Source organism: Hyalella azteca, unplaced genomic scaffold, assembly GCF_000764305.2.
Source record: "Hyalella azteca isolate HAZT.00-mixed unplaced genomic scaffold, Hazt_2.0.2 contig3311, whole genome shotgun sequence".
Lineage (NCBI taxonomy): Eukaryota > Metazoa > Arthropoda > Malacostraca > Amphipoda > Hyalellidae > Hyalella > Hyalella azteca.
Window position 1 is genome coordinate 1 of NW_025933563.1, and position 23,113 is coordinate 23,113.

The 23,113-nt window shown below is 37.4% G+C and overlaps 1 protein-coding gene across 6 annotated transcripts; it reads left to right on the forward strand.

Moving 5' to 3' along the window:
- The first annotated feature begins 85 nt into the window (after nucleotides 1-85).
- Nucleotides 86-22,272, forward strand: LOC108672764. Of its 6 annotated transcripts, none has more exons than XM_018160493.2 (3): nucleotides 86-480; nucleotides 20,520-20,634; nucleotides 20,820-22,272. In XM_018160493.2, exons 2-3 carry the CDS (start codon nucleotides 20,523-20,525, stop codon nucleotides 22,226-22,228), a joined length of 1,521 nt encoding a protein of 506 aa, XP_018015982.1. In that variant the 5' UTR covers nucleotides 86-480; nucleotides 20,520-20,522; the 3' UTR covers nucleotides 22,229-22,272. The 6 variants fall into 6 exon arrangements, with proteins under 6 accessions (XP_018015982.1, XP_018015981.1, XP_047735489.1 ...); XM_018160492.2 differs by lacking the exon at nucleotides 86-480 and adding an exon at nucleotides 14,414-14,576; XM_047879533.1 differs by lacking the exon at nucleotides 86-480 and adding an exon at nucleotides 14,414-14,568.
- Nucleotides 22,273-23,113: the final 841 nt, after the last annotated feature.

Below are 23,113 nucleotides of genomic sequence, written 5' to 3' on the forward strand. Positions count from 1 at the left end.
TTTGTTTCAGATTTTAACTTTCAGAGCTGTTAGAGTGTTAGGTACCAATTAAACCCAGTTTAGGCAAGGGGCTTTATGGACTAGCTTCCAGTGCTCCTATAAGAATAAATTAGAAAGAAAGAAAGAATCACCGAGCTAGCCTCAGCTAGGTATAGGCATGGGTATAGGTACCTAGTATGTGTGTCACACTTGCGGACTATCAACAAAATCGAACGTAAATCATTATAGGGAGTTCGTTTTGGACGGTGATCGAGTAAACATCTGGCGGCAGTGCCTTCATTTGAGAATCAAAAGATCTATCTTTGAACTAATCCGGTTTGGAAGTTGGAACCTTTGCTACACACCGGGTGACACCGCTAGTGATACAACTGGCGAAATGAAAACCGGCAAGCGTCGAAAAAAAGAGGCATTTCATCCTGGTCTTCCCGCTCTTCTGACGATGAAAGCGTCGCTTCGGAGCCCTTCTCTCCTAGACAACAGGTAAGAAAGCATTCTGCGCCTGACCATGAAACTGATCATGCATTCATGCTTACGGAAACGGGAAAAGCACTATAATAGCAGTTTCAGCGTTTAGTAGGCTGTTTTCCTGTCGCCAAGTCTTAACATCGCAGAAGATTCACAGTATTTTTTGCTCTGCTTAACCACCTGGCCTCCTTGCAGATCTGACCAGAAACTGTTGCCCAGAGCTGGGATCATAGTGGGCTTTTTAGTGGCAAAGCAGAGAGTTTTTTAGACTCCCCCTCAAGTTCATTTCTGACTTTGAGTCCTATAAGTAGACCAGTAAAGTATCCTGGATACCAGCCTTATCATACTTAAGAAATTGGTTTAAATCTTGAGTAAATGAGGAAATTAAAAATGAACTGATTCTAAAAAAGCTCTGGTTTGCCACTATGGCTGGGATCAAACCCGCGCCTGTCTGCGCCAATCTTGGTAGGTAGTTGCCAGCATAGTGACAAACCAGAATTTTTTTAGAATCGGTTCATTTTCAATTTCCTCAAGATTCTAACCAATATCTCAAGTAGGCTATGATAATGCTGGTATCCATGATACTTAACTGGTCTACTTATAGGACTCAAAAATGAACTTGAGACAGAATCTAAAAAAACTCTCTGCTCTGCCACTATGGTTGCCAGTTGGTAAATACTAATAGCGTGGTACGCTGAACTGTAACTTCTGTAAGTAACCACTGGAAATAGATATAGATCATAGTGACCGTCATACTGTGTGGCGTGTGCTACTGGTAGGTACTAGTACTCTAGTAGTATGGTCACTAGTACCTAAATTATCCAGGACAATCATCCTGGAAGGCTGGAATGAGTGAAGAGTGATTAACTTTCTGCCTTAACACTTTAACAGTTTGAGTCCAATTAGGTTAAACATGGTATATTCCAACATCGTGGGTAATTCTGACACTTCTCGACTTTTTTCCTTTATATTAAGCTTTTTCGTAGTTCTATCACTTCCATGCAGAGTGGAAATCTAAGATTAGAGGTTCACTTAAAAAAAAAGCGTTCTGCCTTGAAAAAAAAATGTTCCAGGCAACTAGAAACAGGTTTGCGGGTTGTCAGAAATCGGCCTCGGCAATCGGTATGAATGTTACGTCGGGCAACACAGAGAAGATCCCAAGATTGTTAATTGTACTTTGTACGCGTCACTCACGGATAAGCAAGAGGAATCTACTGAAAGAAGAGCACACATTGTGCTTGGTGAGTTGGTAGAAGTTACAAGGTCGCTACTGACCATAGTGACAAAGCACAGATTTTTCAGAATCAGTTCATTTTTATTTCCTCATTTACTTCAGATTTATACCAATTTCTTATGTATAATAATGCTGGTATCCAGGATCATGGTGGCAGGGAATTATTGTGAGTACTTATCGGTCCACCGCTGTGCATCGGTCTTAACCCTTCGCAAGGCCCCATGCCCTTGGCCCTTGGGCCCCTCTTGCAAGTTGTAATGGTCTAAACTCAACAGTTCAACCCCATCCCCATGATCTCATCACAACTCCCTTTAGAAATATGTGGAGTTTCGAAATTGATAGTAATAAATCAATAAATATTTGAACTGGGAAATTCCTTGGTTACTTACGTTGGTTCCACAATGATATCAATGACGTAAAAAATTACAATGACATCGGTTAGGAGCTTAAGCCTCACTGCCTCAGCCATGATTCTAGCTTTGCTAAGTCCTTACACTCTTACCTCATAATTCATGATGTTAGAACTTCGATATTCAAATGTTGAATATCTGTCAAGTGTCAATATCACAATCAGAAATATGTTATAATATCATAATCGAAAATATTATTCACAAATAACCATCCATTTCATGCCGAATTGGACTCCCATCTTCATGCTAGCCATATGTTTACATACGTCACAAACGGTGATGTATGTCGTCCCACGGTGACGTCACACACAAGAACACGTGGAGACAAAAAAAGCAATATTTCGCTGCACCACAAACAAATAAATGTAAATAATTGGTAATAGAAAAGTTTTTCTGGAACATTTTGAGAGACTGTGCCTAAGCAGAATACGATATTAATAAATTATTAGTGAAGATACTAACAATAAAGTAGTTTATTTGATGGCCGCTGCTAGCGCTGGCATCTGAATACGGGCGTGCCACCTTTGTTTAGAATTCGAACAATTCAATATCTCACTGCAACACAATTCAAAACATTTAAAAAATTAGTAATGGAAAATATGTTGCTGGAACACTTTAAGAGACCGGACCTAAACAGAATACGATATTATTATATTCTTAGTGAAGACTGAAGATACTAACAATAAAGTAGTTCATTTGTTTGCCGCTGCTAGCGCTGGCATCTGTAATATGTGAAGCTTCTATGGGTAATTTTACTTCTATGGNCGTTGTTTTGTAAGTTTTGTACCAACGGAACTATGGAAAACTACATTAATTACGTATTAGCAACTTAAGCTAAAAAAATGCACTGTAACGGGAATCAGCTGTGAGAGAAGATGCCAGAAAGCGCGATGGATTCAATTTAGTCATTTTTAATTTGAAATTGGTGTCAATTCTTTGGAATAGGAGCGTAAATTTCAATGTAAAACCTATTAAAATTTTACATTTCTGTGTGGATTTTGATGCTGTTAGCATTGAAATACTTGACAGTATCTCTGATGCAAGAAATACTGGATAAATACATTTTAATTTAGAAATTAACGTCAATCAAAAATTCGAAATTACTGCTGTCGCCTGTCAGAGCTATGTTGGTTCTTGCAAACCGATTGTTACATCCAGTCGCTTATATTGAAAATAAAATTATTTAAGCAAGTATTTCTTGCATCAGAAATAATTCAAAGTTTGCTAATGTTAACAGCATTATAATACATGCAGAAACGTACATTTTTTTATAGATATTAAAAATTTAGGCTATGACTTGTATACTATGTCTATTATAGTCTATAGGATTTTGAATCGATGCATGCATTCAAATTCAAATTTGGTCCACCCACGCTCCATGGCCAGTGTAGCTGTCAGCTCACCTTCTTCAGAAGTGTGAAAGCTTTTGCCGGTGAAGGTGTGTTTTATGATCGGTCCGTAAAGAAGCGTTGATCGGTTCAAAATGACATAAGAACAGGTTCTTTTGAATAATCTATGGATTGGCCCCATGTCCAGGATACTTTACTTGTCTACTTATAGGACTCAAAAATGAACTTGAGGGAGAGTCTAAAAAACTCTCTGCTTTGCCACTATGCTTTACTTGTCTACTTATAGGACTCAAAAATGAACTTGAGGGAGAGTCTAAAAACTCTCTGCTTTGCCACTATGCTACTGACACCAGTAGAGACTCGTCACACACAGTCACCGATGGGCGATGAGCAAGGGAGATCTTGGGAAGGCTGCATCAGCATTGCACCAGGCATTCTTGATTCTGAAAAAAGTTCCATTAGATCTTGCCGATATACTTGAATGCAAAAGTCACCTATATTCGAGTTGATTAAGATTTAAGAGCATTTGATGTAATAGTTCTTCAGAGTTTGACCAGTTGATTCAGAGTACACAACATTATTTTCTTCTACGGTCATAATTAATTAACTCTTTAATTGTTTACATTATTTCTGAAAATCATACCTGAAGCTGATTTGGCAGATACGCTACTCGCTAGCAAGTAGCGTCCGACTCCCAACCAGCTCAAACAAACGTGGACCTAATTGCATGCAATATACGCCTTTGTATCATATTAGTTGAACAGTTTAACATTTGCGCACCGTATGGCGCGTCCTTATGAAGTTAACTCCTAGTCCAACTCTATGCAGTTGCAGACTCCTATTCCTATCAACATGTTAAAACTAGTTCTATAAGTTGCGTTTTCTTTCATCATAAGTGATCATATTTAGCAAATACGGTAAACAAAGCTAAACACAAATTCTTGAATTAAATAATGACTGCCGTTAGTGAGTAATGAATGGCAATAAAGAGTCTCTCACTTTCTCCACTCTCCTTAGTCCTTACTCAAAGTAAACTAACAGCTCATCGGCAAGAACTAGATATGGCTTATACTATTTACTCTTGACAATTGACATAATGGTTGCAAATTAAATATGAAAAAATATTTATTGCACCTATTCGTTACGTCAGCTTTCAAAATGAGGATAAACTTGTCGGCAATTGGAGAAACTTATCGAAGAAGAGGCAATGCACAACGACATCGACATGACACATGACTCAGTTGACTGACTAGACTACCGGTAGTGTACTTGGAAAATTTAGCATTCAAACCTTTAGATTCTGTGAACCTCATAATTTATACATTATTAGAACTTTAGACAACTCACAATATATCACGTAAAGTTTTCACTCAATAATAGACTCGAAGTGTATGAATAAAACCTAAGGAGTATAAAACTGAAGTGTCCACTGGTCAGCATGGGCGGGAGCTTCATCTGCATTGTAGTTACCACATCCACTTGTTCCGGTTGCGTAATGAGAACTAAGTCAACTAACCAGGCTGAGCCAAAAGCTTTCCTGCCAGCTTTGTTGCACACGATTGATACTACATGCAATGCATGTATAACATTTACGACCGTTATTAAACCATTCTGTTGAATGTCGGTTACTAAAAATTTACAATATAGAAGAATTCAAATATTTCATTTCTTCACAGAGTATATTGATACCATGGTCAGGAAGATGTGCCAGGTGCGCGGGAATTTATTTTGTCATTTTAACAACCTGCGCGGTGCGCCGTACTATGCTGGTAAAAAAATGCGCCGTGCGCTGTACTTTAGAAAGCTAAAATAGTTCTACTATTTTAGTCAACAATATACGCAAGTATATTGACTACGCGAGTCGAACTGACAAATAAAATGTAAGACATGTCCGGGTTACTTCTGACTCTTCCGCTTTTCCGCCTTGTCGGATACGGAACGTACGGTAATCGTAAACTGCGGCTATTATACATACGAAATGTAAACAGACGGTGTTCAGTGTTGCCATATGGCTTTGAAGAAAATTTCTTCTAAAACATAGTTCTAGATTTCTCATTCACTGCTTGTGCGTGGCAGCGCGATGTAGAATTGATGGCCTGGATTGCGCGAACACGTGCGCGAAGAGAATCAATTTTCATTACATTGCGCCAACTGTGCACAGCAATAGCTTAAAAAAAAAGTAAAAATGCGCGGGAAAACACCGAAAGTTCACCAAAAACATGCATCATCCTGAGTGTGGTATTGATATAATATTGTTGGTATCTCTGTCACATGTCACTTTCTTTGTTATTGTTTCAGTACAGATGGTATTCCTGAATCCTGATTGCGAGTAGTTTTCAGGTCTCAGCTGATTTCATCAGTGATCAGTTTTTTATTTGTTGATGAATTCATAGCCAGTTTTTCATGTATTTGTGAGTGAATGTACAAAGTAAAGATGTTATTCTTTGTGATTTTCATCAATAGTGACATAACTACATTATTGTATTAGGCACTTGAAATAAGAAGTGTAGCATTACACATTAAATTAGCATTAGTGCGTTAAAAAAGTGTGCATTTGGGGCGGTCCATTCTAGCTTTCTAACGCTGATTGGATTCCAGTGGCTGTGACGTTGCACTTGTTCTGGTGGTAATTGGATTTTTGTGACTGGCATTGCACACGCTCTAGCGATGATTGGATTCTTGTGACTGTGACGTTGGACTCGTTCAAGCGTTGATTGGATCCTTGTTACTGTGATGATGGAAGCTCTGATTTTTCCAATGTAACAGCTGTGGCAGCTTGCAGAGACTTATCAGTGATGATGATGGACTGAAAGTGGAGGTGTGCTGGCCGTTCCAGATTTTTAGGTCATGCTTTCCATTTTGCTATGTCGGTATGTCCACCAGTTAATATATTACCCCTCTGGAATTCCACACTGGTTCCATGCATTCGTTGATGGTTGAGATAGTGACGTCATACTTTTGCACGCCATGCTATTGCCAAAACACTAGGTCTGGGCCGTCTGGATGGAAAATGTTGAGATCCAAAGAGAGACAGTGCGCGTCCAGCGAGAACATCAAAAAATGTGTCAAAGTTTATAGTTGACCTTGCTTTACCAAATAGTGATAAACTTTGTGTAGAAAGAATATTATGGTTTGAGACTTTTAAATGTCTGTGAATATATTAGGAATTCTTTAAGTACCTATACTTGTATTTGCTATTTCAAGTCATAAATAAATTAATAGATGATTAAGTTAAGAGACCGTTTTAGACACATAAAAACTAATTCTGACACAGCTTGGAATTAGACACACACAGCTCGTTCCAAACTGTGTGCAAAAATTAAAATTTTCTTAATTAAAAGCTTAATAGCTCTTAATTAAAAGCCTAATTAACAGGCTTCTGTAGCCTAATTCCACTCAGGGATGCTAGCAGCAACTTGCAGCACACCTTTCCGTACAAAGCAAACATAAGCAGTCATTTAACAGTGTTCAATATTCAATAGTGTTCTAATTCCAAGCTGTGTTGTATTCCAATACAGCTCACACAGCAATCGTAATTTGAACACAAGAGTGTCAGCATTACAAATTAGTAGAGTTTGAAGCACGGCTGGAATTTGTCTCACAAAATGCCAAATTTAGTCACACATGGTGTCGGAATATATGGATTTGGTAGGTTTGCATTCTAAAGGCTTTTAAATAAATATGGCAACACTTTGTGACGTTTCATTGTTGCTGGCGTGTAGTGCGGTGTTTTGAGAGTGACGTAAAGCAAACAGAACTCGAGCTGCGCATACGGTGTATTTTTTATAGCCATTCATTTTTTGCTACGTCCTGAAAGTGTCGGAATATACCGCGTTTACCCTACATGCTGTTCAGCCTTCCTAGCTCACGGTTCAGATCATTCAGTGCAGTGCAGGACAGTTTTCAGCATCGAGCATCAGTATTGTTACTAGACTACTAGTATTAGAAGACAGAAAAAGGGAAAACAAATGCAATTTTGAGGGAATTTCAGTCAAATGCAGATAGGTATGGAAATAAAAAATGGAATTCCTGATGAAAGAGGTTCAAGCCCCAGAGGCCAGACACAGTCATTAATGCTGCTCCGAACATAGAAGAATCTTCAAGAATTGTTAGTCTAACTCTTTTACCAAACTATCCCTATTGGCTATTCTCATTCAGAGTCCTACCCATATTAGAGAGACATGTTTTTTTTCCTTGTTAGCAGGTTCAGAGTAGAATCTTCCTTGGCTGTTGAGTCAAAACTCAAAAGAAGCTCTCCCCCAGATTGGATTTCATTAACTTTTGGAACCACATGTGCTGCACAGGTTAGGGCATGTGTGTCATGAACGGATGAACCATACCTATTATTTTCTTCCATTCATTTTTCTCTTAACACTTTGACTGCGACTCACAAAATAGCCTGTTGTCCTGTGGTGCGACTCATTCAAACTTGAATAACTTGAGTTACAGACAAGGCAGCAAGATCAGGGCTAGTGCACTGCTCTTGTCTGAGCGAGCTCTACAAGCTTCTGACATAAAAACTGTGAGCCTCTATTGGTGCATGTCGCCTGGGATGGAAACTTTCATATTTCTAGGCAACGTGCGCCATATGAGGTACACGGTATTTATTATTCAACTACAATAAAAAACTTGCATCACACGGGTACTAACGCTTGAAAAAAACATTTTCTGTGCAAATGAAATTGGATTGTGACTGCAATAATCAAACTACAAATCATTCTGGGGTAAAATGCTGCTAAATGAGAAGTTTATAATTCATTTAGATGATTTCTTACAAAACTGCGCTAAGCAAAGCATGGAGTGGTACCGCCAACTGTTCAAGTTATTGGCAAAAACTGTAGCAAATGCCTGGGTGCTTGGTGATCAGTTCTATAGTCAGTAAAAATCGATGTGAGTTGCTGAAGTCGTTGAAGATTACTGAATGTATTTTCACTAGTAATAGGTCAGACACGTGAAGAAATGTTTATATAACCAAATCACAATAATTTTAGATGTTGGTGTTCCAGCTCTAAAGTATTTGAAGCTGAGGATCTGAACTTCATGTCACGACGAGCTACTGATCTGAGTCTTGCTTTAACATAATTGCAAAAAAAGGAAGTTAGTTGGTGCTAAAGTGAGATTAAAAGCTAGAAAAGTAACTATCAATTGCTAGCCCAGTACTCGGAATCCGTATCACTGTTTATCTTGCTTTTTACAGTGCCATTCTGTTTCTGTGTGAGCTTAGGCAACTTTCGAATGACTAATACTCGATTTTCTACTGCTGTAATCCATACCAATACCGGAAAAATGATTTTCAACATATTGGAACAGGATAACCCCCTTTATTTAATACTTTTTCTTTTTCGTATCCACTCATTATTTCAGGCTACATTCCAACTACTAAAATTCTTATGATTCGATTGCACAACGTTCATATAGGTTTTTGAAAACATTATTGTCAATTATCCATCATATTTTTCACAAGTTTATGATCTGGCTGATATTTTAAAGAGCTTTTTCTAAAAAATTAAATTTTTCAAGCGTGCGCCATATATGGCGCACATCGCAGTTTTGGACAAGCATGCGTGTACCATATATGGTGCACGTCGCAGTCAAAGTGTTAATATTTATTTCTTATTGTTTATGCTCATTTTGTTACTCTTTTTCCTGTTCTTGTTTTACTGGTTTTTGCTTGCTCTTTTGCTATTCCTCTCTTTTTTTACAGATTTTAAGACTGGTAACTGATAGGCTTCAAATCAGGGCTGGAAAAGTTCTACTTTTTTCTGAAATATCATGGCTCTAATATCATAGAATTTTAGTAGGTGTGAAATGTTGCAGCTCTATTGTCATTTGTATTAATATTGTATTTTGGTTAAATTGAAAAATTGTGGTTTGCAACTTCGCAAACATGTCGTTAAATACAATTTTCAACTTCCGCAATGATGGCGCAATCCACATTACTTCAACGTTCCCTCCAAAATATACTGCAAAACGTAATAACACATAGCTGCAGTCATGTCAGAGCAGTCATACTGTATTATCATGTGTTCAGTTGCCATTTAAGTGAAGCCAAGTGTTAGTTTTGCTGCTTGACTGATTTAGGGTAAAATTTGGGGTAGCATGTGCATGGACTTTGTAAATATGTTTGCAGCTTGTTAATGGCTTTTCATAACCGAGATATGGAATTCATGGCTTAAAGAAATGGAATCACTGCTGGCAAATACATAAAACCACTGATGGCAAATCCATAAAAACCACAGTAGTTTTAGGCTACTGTGTAGCCAGACTTTCATGTCTTTTTCTGTCAAAAATCACACTTTATTCATTGATAAATGTTACTACTCAATAGCAAATAAATTCAATATTTTTCTATTTTATTAGTGTAGATACTAGATACATACAGAAAGTTTACAGACTGAAGTACCTCCACTCAACCTGGGCACTCAGTTGCACTGGTGAGTGGGGTTGATGATACATTGCAAAGTGTAAAAGTGTCTGTACTAATTCTTTGTTGATAATTTAGGTTATGATTTATCTTGTTATTTATGGAATTTTATTTAGTTAACTAGCTAATTGTGTAATTTCATTTTCTTATATTCCCTTGCATTTTACGTTGTTTTTGTTAATTTATGACTGATATGGTTTGGTTTAAAGAAGCTATTATATCATATATGATTACAGTTGCAAATGGTTTCATTAAGCTTATTTTCTCAACTTTAATGGTTCTTGCCTTTCTAATATTTTACAGCCGATTGGCTTATTAGTCATTCATGATTTGCATTTTTAGTCTGTTCTTTATGTTGCAGTTTCTTCTGCTCATCTCCACCTGGCCATGCTTCTTATATGTGACTAACTACCATCAACCTGGGCTACTCAGGATGATTTTGAATGTTTTTCATTCATAACTTCTTACCATGAAACATTTAATAAACAAGTTTAGGCTCATTTCAAAGCTCTTTGCAAGGGCTATCACATGGCTTCTCCAAAAAATTTCTATATAAAATATCTATATATTCGTAAGGTGCCAGAAGCAAAAAAAAGAGTGTCCTGAGTAGCCCCGTCAAACAGGGCTACTCAGGACACTTGGAATAAAGCTTAATTTTAAAACATTTGAAGCATGCAGAGTGTACTTATCCATTACTAACAGTACTCTGAAGTCCTCCTCTTTCATTGTAGATGATGTAGAGGTAGAATAAATGACATTTTCTGTGATTTTTACTTGTTTTTCCTTTACTGATATGATATTACCATATACATTAATTACCATATTATTGATGCGATATTACCATACCGTAAAATGGGGTAACTTAGACCACTTTTTCTTTTATAAATGATGCCATTTTTTTACTAGCTAAATTAAACTTGAATTGAAACATGCAAAATACAGGTCTATACTCTAGCTTCACTCACCAAAAATTGCTGGCTTCTGCCTCTCATAGTCTTTATGTAATTTCAAAAAAATTGATGGTCTTTGTTACCCCAGCTCTTGGGGTAACTTAGACACATATCAGCAGCCTTATAGCATTTTTTCTGTATCTGTAAGCTTACAGGACGGCTTGTAATTTCACACCATTTTAATTGGGTTAAGTGAATTTACTATAAAAAAATATTGTGAAAAACATACCTGAAACAGAATGGAATGTTTTAGTGACAACCATCATATGTTTTGGAGAAATAAATAATAGTTAAGGTCAATTACTTTTCATTCTATAATGCCTGGTGCACAATTCTATATATGACATTCTATGCACAATTTTGTGATGACCGATGATGCACTAATTTTGTGATAAGTGAAATTTTTTCGTCAAGCGAGGTAAATGTAATCAACATTGTTGCCGGGTGGATGTCTCACGTTGCGGGTGAGGTAACCGTGTTACCTACTTTGAGTTTGGTTTGGCAACAACCCTACTATCTAGTATGTTAAAGGCGAATGAAAGACTGGTGTCTTATCTCTTAAATTGAAGTAAAAATATGGTGACAATGTAATGAGTGAATACGTTTAACTGCATTCAGGAGTTATGATTAGGGATAGGGAAAGGGAGCATGGACAGGGTTGAATGTATTCCATCAGTGATGAACTGAAAAATAGAGATTACAAAAAGTCAATAACCTGTCCACTAAATAATAATGCTAAGCCTGAAGGGAAATTGAATGTTAAAACTAATACAATGAATATTTAAAATAGATTCTTAATTGATAGCAAGCTGGTTGTGTGCAGCAAGCAAGAAAATATGAAAAACAAAACAAACAAATATTATACTATTTGGAGTGAAATCAGGAAACAATTGCAAAGATAAGCTAAAACCAGAACCAGGATAAACCGCTCAAGTAATTTGTGAAAGTTGTGACGTTATTGAGATAATACACAAAAGCAAAGCATTCAAGAATACATTGCAAGCAGACAGTTGACATAAGAAATTCAATAAACATTAGATTAGATTACGCAAACAGAGCTAATTAATCGGATTAGGAGGTAGTAAACTTGTAGGACACTTACAAACATCTTTGGAATTAAAAGATCACACCTAACTAGACTCACCAACCACTTGTGGCAGTTCCACTTAATGACTCGTTGATTTAGGGATCAGTAACTGCACTTGCATGGTCCTCCAATCATTATATCACAATAATTGTCCAAGTTGCAATAAATAGAATTAGTTTACAGGCTGAAAAGAACAGAAAGAAAATATACATTCAACAATGATTAATAAGTAAACATTAATTCAACAATAATTCATATATAGCGAGCAGATGGTTGGGTGAAAAATATGGTAGAAGCCTCCCGGCAACAACATTCTTTGTTTTTAATCAATTTTTTTCTCAACTGGAGCCTTTGCTAACTAAGGTTCTACTGTAAATGCTTTTTGGGGGTGTCCCGAGTAGCCCCGCCGTGCGGAAATGGCCGCCATTTTTTTGGATTGAGTTATGTAAATTCCGCTAATAAAGTTTTCATGCTGACACTTGTCTGCCACTTTCTTCTAAGAGAAATTTTTTAATATGGTAAATATTTTTTTTACTATAGACCTTAGCAGAAGTAACTTTTTAAAACTGCATTCACCATTTTTTTCAGGAATTTTTCAAAGCTACCATCAAACGGGATAAAAAGGGACGGTTTTTAGCTTTTTTTGTTAATAACTTCTTACCATGAAATATTTCAGAAAAAAGTTTAGGCTCATTTTATAGTTCTTTGCGAGGGCTATTGAATGGCATCTTCAAAAAAATTCCATATGCTATTTTTAAGGCGCTAGACGCAATATAAAAGGCTCCTGAATTAATCTTGAAATGGGGTAAAAAGGGACACTTGAAATAAAACTCAGTTTCAAACATTTGAAGCATGCAGAGTGTACTCATCTATTGCTAACAGTACTTTGAAGTCCTCCTCTTTCATTGTAGATGATCTAGATGTAAAATAAATGACATTTTCTGTGATTTTTACTTGTTTTTTCTTTATTGATATGATATTACCATATTCATTAATTACCGTATTATTAATGTGATATTACGGTATCCATGGACATGCCATTGAGCATTGACAACAACCTTGTCCACTGCAAGCTTCATATCAGCAGCCATGTAGCATTTCTTCTGTATCTGTAAGCTTACAGGATGGTTTGTAATTTTGCACAATTTTAATCTAGTCTAATGATTTCACTATAACAAAAAAGATTGTGAAAACATACCTGAAACAGAAAATGTTTTAGTGACAACCATCATATGTTTTGAAGAAATAAATCATAGGTTAGGTCAATTACTTTTCATTCTATGATGCCCAGTGCACAATTCTATATATAGCATTCTATGTACAATTTTGTGATGACGGATGATGCACTAATTTTTGATAAGTGAATTTTTTTTCGCCGAGCGAGGTAAATGTAATCAAAATTCTTTGTTATTAATCAATTTTTTTGTTAACTGGAGCCCTTTGCTAACTGAGGTTCTACTGTAAATGCATTTTTAAAGGTGTCCCTAATTACCCCGGGGGGTGTTCATTTTTGCCCCATCGCGCAGAAATGGCTGCCAGATAGGCAAATTCCGTCAATTACATTTTCAAGCTGACATCTGGGTGCAATTTTTATGTAAGTAAAATTTTTCAATACGGCAAATATATATTTTTTTTTTTGCTCCAGACCTTAGCAGAGGTACTTTTCCAAAATCGCACTTTTTACACTTTTTTCAGCAATTTTTTAGAGATAGTAAATGTTTGATTTCTTGACTAGCTTTATACATTATAGATAGTAAAAATGTTGAAGTTTACGCGACTATTTTTAATTTTGCAATATTTTGATTAGTTTAGCTGCTACAACATTTCTACTAAATGTGGGACACGCATCCCTATTTACCCAGCCTGCCCTTTTTACCCCGTTTGATGGTAGTAAATGTGTTTTTTTTTTTAACTTCCTTTATACTACACAGATAGGAAAAATTTTGACGTTTATGCCACTATATTTAGTTACAATATTCCAATTAGTTCTGCTACTAAAACAGTTTTATGCCATGTCGGAGGACTGTCCCGAGTTACCCTGCCCGTCCCAAGTAGCCCCGGTTGACGGTAGCACACTTTCACTACACTTAACAAATTAATTTAATCATTACATTTCCAATTACATTAAATATATGTTCATTTTACAGTTCCATTGTCTCATTCAATAATCATTATTTTTAAGACCAGTTTCTCATTATCCTTAATTTAGAGTAGGGTTGTTGCCATTAAGTAATCAAGTAAATAGAATAACCAATCCAGCTCTTTTCCTCTTTCGATTCTAGGTCAATAGTTGTGTTTTTTCCATTCTTTCCTTATCATTTTCTAAATTTATTTTCTAAAATTAAAATTGATTTCCATGTATTTCCAGATGTATTTTACTAGCTGATGATGGGCATAGCCCAAAACGTTCTGTTTTGTTTATCTAGGACTTCTATTCAGTAAAATGTTTTATGCAACTTTTTTAGTTTTAGCCTTTATTTTTAAACTTAGAAGAACTCCTTGAGATATTGTAATCAAGTAGATAACAGGCTTATCTCACCGGCTGCAAGAGACAGATAAGACATGGCAACACTGTGTAGTCATGGGACTGCATGTACAAGTTTCCAGTGCTCCTATAAGACTAAATAAGGAAAAAGAGGATGCCTCGGTGTAAGTGTGTAAGTGCAGCATAGCTATGTAAAGCCTGTTAGATCCCATGTCAGCCAATTTAACTACTATACTAACTTGTATTGTCTCAATATTCCTGTCACACTGCAGAACTTACTTGGAGGGAACTCATATCCCTCCCCCACCCAGAACTTGATAAATGCTATAGCTCTATTTTCATCAGCTAGCCTTCTACCATAGTGACGAAACAATCATTACCTTGCTCCATACAAACTTTACAAATCTAATGAATAGACTTATCAATAATTGTTTACCCAAAAATCCCTAAGTGGTAAACACCACCTTGGCCTGTTGGCCATTATTGAAGGCAATAAGTGCCTTTTTTAGCCATTTATTATGATTCATATACTGTTATTGTTAGTAGGCTAGTTGCAGCATAAAAAATAACACCTCAAAAAGACAAAAAAGCTGAAAAAATAAAAAAAATCAAATAAATCAAAAAAATCATGAAAAAATCAAATAAATAATTGATTTTTGATTTTTTTGATTTTTTTAAAAAAATCAAAAAAATCGCCAACCCTGGTGCCAAATTTGAGGGGAGCAGAAACACTCTCTGATCAGTTCTTTTTTAAAACTTCTGTAAATTCTCTGAAGACTCTGGCAGACTAAAGTGTGTATGTATAGGTTGTAACTGCTCTTTGCAATGAATTGCTGATGTTGCTATACCGTAATGCTGTTCACCTTGAATTCATTTTGTATCTTGATCCTTCAGAGACAAGCTCACAGGACTTTAGTTTAATGTGAGTTCTGGATGAACATGACTGATGACTTGAAGGTGCACACTACACAAAGCACCCTTGAAGGGTATCAGGTCATTCAGAGTGGGGCTTGACAAAGAAACCTTGTTCAAGCATGTTCGGACCAGTTACTTTGTTCACTCTATGGACTCAATGACCTTGAGCCATAGGGTGAAACTTTGACACCATTGAGTGACCTTTAAATATTAACCAATGTGAAAGATATTTTAGGGATAATATTTAAGTATCTATACAAACTGGTTTTTGAGGTAGAAACTCATTAAAAAAATTTTTAGGACCATCTTAATGGGTTTAGGTGCATTGAGTTACTTTGCATGCTGTAGGGCAGTGGCTGCCAAACTTTTTCAGGCTGGTGCCCCCTTTGGCTCCCCAGTGAATCTCTAGCACCCCCCCCCTCCCCAACAGACACATATAAAAACAAACGCCTCTTTCTTGATATTTAGTATGCTGAAATTTTATAAGAGGAAGGTTAAACACAAAAGTGTATCTCACAAATAGAGCCCCATTTAATAAACCAATATTTTTTACAGTTTTAACTGTTTCAGCACTAGAAATTCAAGACAGCTTGGACAAATTTACGGCCGGACTCATGGAATTTGTCCGGACTCTCACAGCCGGACTCGTGGAATTTGTCTGGACTCTCACGGCCGACTCCAAATTCAGTGACCAAGGAATATCTCTCAAACTAATGAATGCAGCTCAATTAAACTTGGAACATGTATTCACTAAGACCTAATGGTGATACTATTTAGCTTGGGACAAATTTTTGAATTTCACTTTCATTTGGGATTTATATGGCAATATGGGCCAAAATTCGCAGTGATCAAAGAATTTCTTCGAAACTACTGAACAGATTTGAATGAAATTTTGAATATAAATTCCTAACTACCAAACGGTGATTTTTAGATTGTGAAAATTTATTCGATTTGGAGTCATGTTCTACATGTGTTGTGTACAAATTGTCAAACAGACGTACAAACTTCTGACTTTGACTTCACGGACTGCCGCCCCCAACTGCCCCTTTCTTCCTCACCAACCCTCCCCCCCCAGATCTTTCCACCACCCACAGAGGGCTGATATTGCCAACTTTGGGAACCACTGCTGTAGGGGCATAGGTGCAGTGAGTTGCCTTGCATGCTGTAGGGGCATAGGTACAGTGAGTTGCCTTGCAATGCTGTAGGGGCATAGGTGCAGTGAGTTGCCTTGCATGCTGTAGGGGCATAGGTGCAGCAAGTTGCCTTGCATGCTGTAGGGGCATAGGTGCAGCGAGTTGCCTTGCATGCTGTAGGGGCATAGTTGCAGTGAGTTGCCTAGCATGCTGTAGGGGCATAGGTGCAGTGAGTTGCCTTGCATGCTGTAGGGGCATAGGTGCAGCGAGTTGCCTTGCATGCTGTTGGTGCAGTGAAATGCAGACAGTTAAAAAATCCCATCCTGATTGAAGTATTCTACTCATTTTAAAATTTCATTCCAATATTTTTTTGAATGATTGTTTTGATTTTTAGATTTGCGTTTTGTAAATTTTCAGAATGATTTTGATTTAGAAGAATGAAACTGCAAATGTAAATCAGCTTGGCATACATTTCAAAATAGCTGCAGTTTACTTTCTTGCTCTATTGATGCAAAAACTCTCAAGTAAGTTATTGTAGAATTGTCAGAAAGAAACCTTAAATTCATGTGTTAACATGACAGTTAAGCCATAAGTGTTTGATGACTCAAATGCAGCTGATGCAATTTTTGCAGCAGTCATGCAGTTCTTCAAAATGATCCCATTGTTTGACCTTGTTGCGGGTGAAATTGTTTGTGGATGTTGCATTATTTGTTTTTTAATATTGATAAATTAGTTAAAATATGATTAAAAGGCAACTCCTTGTACATAAAGCATAATGCATCTTGTCTTTTTGTCTGGTTTTGTGATGTTGGTGCTGAACCCAAAGTCGTGGAATCAATATTCTGTCATCAGGCATTGAGGTTTTTTATTCACTCATGTGATCAATACTTCTTGTTAATGTTGATGATTCTTGGCATCGGTTTCTCTTATGTGAAGCCTATTTTTTGTATTTGCTGTCATTAAGTGTATTAAGTGAGTAGCTGAATATTCTTTTTTATTGATCATGTATAAACAATTTTTATAAAAATAATTACTGATAGTGTCCTATGATTCCATTTGCCATAAATATGATCTGGAGTATATTTTGCAAGCAAATGAACAGCATCCACATTCTATGTTCCTGTCTGCTATTGACAGGTCAGGTGAAAGTGTTAAGTGGAAGATGAATGTATGATTCTATAATTTGAAAGTGTGTTCTTCTGAAACTGAAAGTGTTTTTCTGTATTTGACATTGAACTATAGCAGGGGTTCTTATAGGTCCCTTTATTTTGTAGAAGAGTTTTTGTTGAGATGGAAGAACCTTTAAAGGTTAGGTTTTGTAACCAGCTGATAATGTCAATTAATGCATAATTTGTGTTCAGGGTGCATACTGGCCATGGAAAACCTTTAAAGTCATGGAATTTTATTTTTCATTTTCCAGGCCTGGAAAGTCATGGGATTTTATTTTAGGTTGTGGAAAGTCATGGAATTTGCAAATAATGAAGAAAAAAAGAAAGTGTTTTTGTTTTTTTGCCAAGCGTTTCCATTTGGAACCAGCAAACAAAAATGGATTTGTAATTAAATTGTAAAATCAAATAAATATACAAGTGGAAGCCTAGGTTTGATACCGTCAAATTGGGTAAAAAGGGATGGATTTGAGCATTTTTTGTTAATAACTTTTTACCATGAAACATTTCAGAAACAAGTTTAGGCTCATTTTATAGCTCTTTGCGAGGGCTTTCGAATGGCATCTTCAAAAAAATTCCATATGCTATTTGTGAGGTGCCAGACGCAAAAGAAAACCGTCCCGATTTACCCTCAAAGCGGGGTAATCCGGGACACTTGCAATAAAAGTTAATTTTTAAAAATTTAAAGCATGCAGAGCGTACTCATCCATTACTAACTGTACTCTGAAGTCCTCCTCTTTCATTGTAGATGATGTAGATGTAAAATAAATGATATTTTCTGTGATTTTTACTTGTTTTTCCTTTATTGATATGATATTACCATATTCATTAATTACCGTATTATTAATGTGATATTACTGTATTCATGGACATGCCATTGAGCATTGACAACGACCTTGTCCACAGCAAGCTTCATATCAGCAGCCATGTAGCATTTCTTCTGTATCTGTAAGCTTACAGGATGGTTTGTAATTTTACACAATTTTAATCAAGTCGAGTGATTTCACTATAACAAAAAAGATTGTGCAAAACATACCTGAAACAGAAAATAATGTTTTAATGACAACCATCATATGTTGTGGAGAAATAAATCATAGTTTAGGTCAATTACTTTTCATTCTGTGATGCCTGGTGCACAATTCTATATATAGCATTCTATTTACAATGTTGTGACGACCGATGATGGACTAATTTGTTGATAAGTGAATTTTTTTTCGCTGAGTGAGGTAAATGTAATCAAAATTCTTTGTGTTAATCAACTTTTTTGTTAACTGGAGCCTTTGCTAACTGAGGTTCTACTGAAAATGCATTTTTAAGGGTGTCCCTAATTACCCAAGTGGGGGGTGTCCCGAGTAGCCCCACCGTGCAGAAATGGCTGCCATTTTTTTTGGAACGAGATAGGCAAATCTGTCAATTACATTTTCAAGCCGACACCTGGGTGCAACTTTTATGTAAGTAAATTTTTTAATACAGCGGATATTTATTTTGCTCCAGACCTTAGCAGAGGTACTTTTCCAAAATCGCACTTTTCAACTTTTTTTCAGCAATTTTTTAGAGATAGTAAATGTTTGATTTCTTGACTAGCTTTATACATAATAGATAGTAAAAATGTTGAAGTTTACGCCACTATTTTTTGTTTTGCAATATATTGGTTAGTTTAGCTGCTACAACATTTCTACCAAATGTCAGAGGTGTGTCCCGATTTACCCCGCCTGTCCCTTTTTACCCCGTTTGACGGTACACATCTTGTACGTGTTCTGGCAAAGTTTGGTTCTGGTGCGCTGAATACTCTCTTTTCAGTTAACATTCAAAGATTCTTAAAACCAGGTCATGGAAAAGTCATGGACTTTTTTTTCTAAATACCGGTACGCACCCCGTTTGTTGAACAGCTGCAATATTGTGACGTATGCCATGGCCTTCAGGAAGGTTTGTAAAGCATTTGACTGCCTGCAATTAATGTTCATGATTTTAGCTTGAGGTAACCAATGCTGTTAACCCACCTTGAAAAATGTATGCTGCTGACTCCAATGCTTTTCTTATACCAATGAGTTTGCTTGTTATAAGCAAAATATTGATTTTGAAATATTTAATCCAAAGATATAAAAACTTGACTAGTTTCAATTCCCATTGCTCTTCATTACTATAATGCAAGTTATGTCTTGCCAACATTGGTGGTTTGAAATTGCCGCATGTACAATAGTGCCTCTTATGTGCTGCAATTTGTATTTCAACAGTCACTTGTTCCACTGATCTGTTCTGCTGAGCCACGACAGATTCCATGAACCTGGGACAATAGGCTCCTTTTGTGTAATTTTTAATTGCTTCAGGTCCATGCCCATTTTCTTTCTTGCTTGTATTGTGGCTATCTTTTCATACTTTGTAAAAATTGTATGTTTCTAGTAGGTAGATCTTTAGGATGAAACACTAAGAATTATTTTAGGATAAAAACCACTCTGCCATTCCTTCATTAGAGAGCGTCACACGCCTTTCAGTCCTACCCCATTCTGCCATTTCTTCATTGGAAAGCGCTAAGATTTTATTTTTTATCCATTGAAAGAAATTGTAATGGGCAGAGTAATAAAAATTAACTTCGGAACCATCAGCTCATTAGTGCATTTTTTTCCATTTGTCATGTCTTGCTCTACCACTTCACAACCGGAATGCAACTATTTGCCAGGTACAAAAGTTTTATTCCTATGTTTGTGGATTATTCCTATGTCTATATATTGCTATGTTAAAAGTTTTATTCATACATTTTTATTCCTATGTCCAACTTCTTGATGACTTGTGTGATTCCACTCATTGCAAAATGACTTGACCATGGAAGCAAAATTTTGAATTTTGATGGTGTGCTAAAGCCAATCTAAGATGAATTGGTGACAGCGCTTTTGTTTTGTGCAGGCGATGCTTGGCAGGCTGCGGTCAAGTCGGCCGCTGCTGCTCGTGGCTGTGGTCGTCTGCATTATCCTGTACATGGCGGGACATCGTCTGAGCAGCGTCTCTATTGAGCCTCCCAGTTAGTAGGTTCTTTCTTGTGGCTCTAATAATGCCTTAGTACAGCACAACCCTAAGCCAAAAAACCTCCTGTTACATCTTTATTACCGCCAAAAACTTCCTGTTACATGAGAATTTCGTTTGTTTCGAGCATGATGCACCATGTATATTTTATGAGCATCTTCATCAAATATGTAAATTTTACAGGTTTCTTCCCGTGGACCGCCGCCAGTGACCGCAACGTGTCAGCTTACGTGTCTACAGCAAGGCAAACGTCGTTGTTGACGCCCCGGGAGCGATGCTCAGGAGACGAGTTCTTGGTGGTGGTGGTGCCAAGCAGTCCTGGCAACAGCCAACGGCGCAAAGCCATCAGAAATACTTACGGTCAGTGGATCCGTCAAGTGGATAGTGCGACGACCACACGGAAACTTTTGCAACTCAGTGATGGATGGAATACACTTAACAATGAGGATGAAAAGTCGACTTACGTCGCGAGGAAGGATTACCTCGACCATCCGAGTCCGCTACTGACGAATAGCAAAGTCTCAGCTGCTGGGGACGTGTCTCAAGGCATGACTCGAGAGCTTTTCTCTCTTGATGGTGAACATGATATGAAGGACAACTCGCCTATATCTGCAAAGTCTGCTTCTGATGAAACGAAGACAGCCACCACAGCTTCAGTGCATCACACGCGCGGCCCTTTGGGGCCTCGTGTACAGCATTCTACTTTTGCCGAACTCAATCGTACCCTCAAAGGCAAACTCTTCTTCATTTTGGGTCGGGAAAATTCTGAGTCGGGCGTAAGTGCTTCGTTGATGAACGAGCAAGAAGTGTACGGGGATATCATAGTCGAAGATTTCGTTGATACATACCAAAACTTGACTCTGAAGAGCCTTTTCATGATCAAGTACATAACGAATCATTGTCCCGACGTCAAATATGTTGCTAAAGTGGACGATGATGTCTTTCTACACGTGCCAAATTTACAAAGAACTTTAATTACTAAAGACACTTCAGAAAAGCTCATCCTGGGATGTCTTTTCTGCTACGTTCGGCCTATCCTGAACCCAACAAGCAAATGGTTCTCACCTCGGTACATGTATCAAGGTGATCATTATCCTAATTACGTATCAGGCACCTCCTACGTTTTGTCAGGCAACGTGTTGACTCCGCTTCTTGCAGCCGCGATCCACACGCCGCTCTTCCACCTCGAGGACGTATTTATCACGGGCATTTTAGCCAGAATGATCGGGGTCAAGCCTCGGGACAGTATGGATTTCTCTTACCAAACTCGACCGACAAATCCTTGTCTCTACCAGACCGCTTCTATGGGGCATGAAATGGAGCCTCTGCAGATGTACAAGTTGTGGAATATGTTACATTTACGCGGCATGACCAGCTCGTGCAAGCCTTTCACCGCCGCGGAAACACGCGGCTACATGCCCTCCAAGTGCGATGCAAACATTATTCACAATGAAAGCGTGTTATTATGTATGTATATATGCATTATCATTACAACATCAAACTTATGTATGCGTTATTGTTCAGAAGTCAAGCTTATGTATGCAATGTCGTTACGACATCAAGCATATTTGGCAGGGTGGCCTAGCGGTTAAAGTTCAGAGTATCAGGATTTGCGCAGGGAGGCGCGGGTTCGATCCCAGCTCTGTGCGCCAATTTCTGGTCAGAATCGACAAGGAGGCCGAGCGGTTAAGCACAGCAGAACTGTAGCAGTGAGTTGCGAGTTTGAGACCGCAAAATGCTGTGAATGTTCTGCGACGTGAAGAATCGGCGACAGGCCTACGGCCTCCGTAATGATCTCAAGCTTATGTGGATGTTATTGCTACGACATTGAAATTTATAAAGATGTTTCCACAAATGTGTTATTTGTAGTAAATTATTGCTGCTGTGCATAGAAGTGCTCTGTCATATTAACCAATCTCCACGATAGGCGGATGCTCACTCTTATTTTTTCTAATTGGTTCCGAAAATGTAAACCTTGTAAATATAATTGTTCTAGTTAACGCCCGTTTTTCGGAGTTTTGTCCAATTGATTTTTCCTGCTCTGTTCTACCGTGGAAAGTTCAATATCAGCCCTCTGTTTTCATCCATCTGGACCTCAATACTTTTCAAATATTTCACTATCTTCAAATGGATAATTCATGTTTTCCTGAAGGGATGGATCGTTTAGACCTATTTTTAAATCAAGCGATTAATTATAACATTTTGACTGTCGAGCTGTGCTGAGTCCATAGAAACGACGGCGCGCGAATTTGTTAGCATTTGCCCAACATCATCGTAAGCTGATTATGCTCATGTACGAATATCCCGATGGAGATCATGTGTGATTCCTATCCTTCGCATACTCTTAACTTGTGTATCAAGTTTGAGGTATTTGCATGTACAATTCGTTGACAGGAATTTTTTATGACCAGTTATTGCAATTATTTTCCTGGCTTTTCATTTTAATGCTCATTCTAACATTCAATTGAAACAGTCAA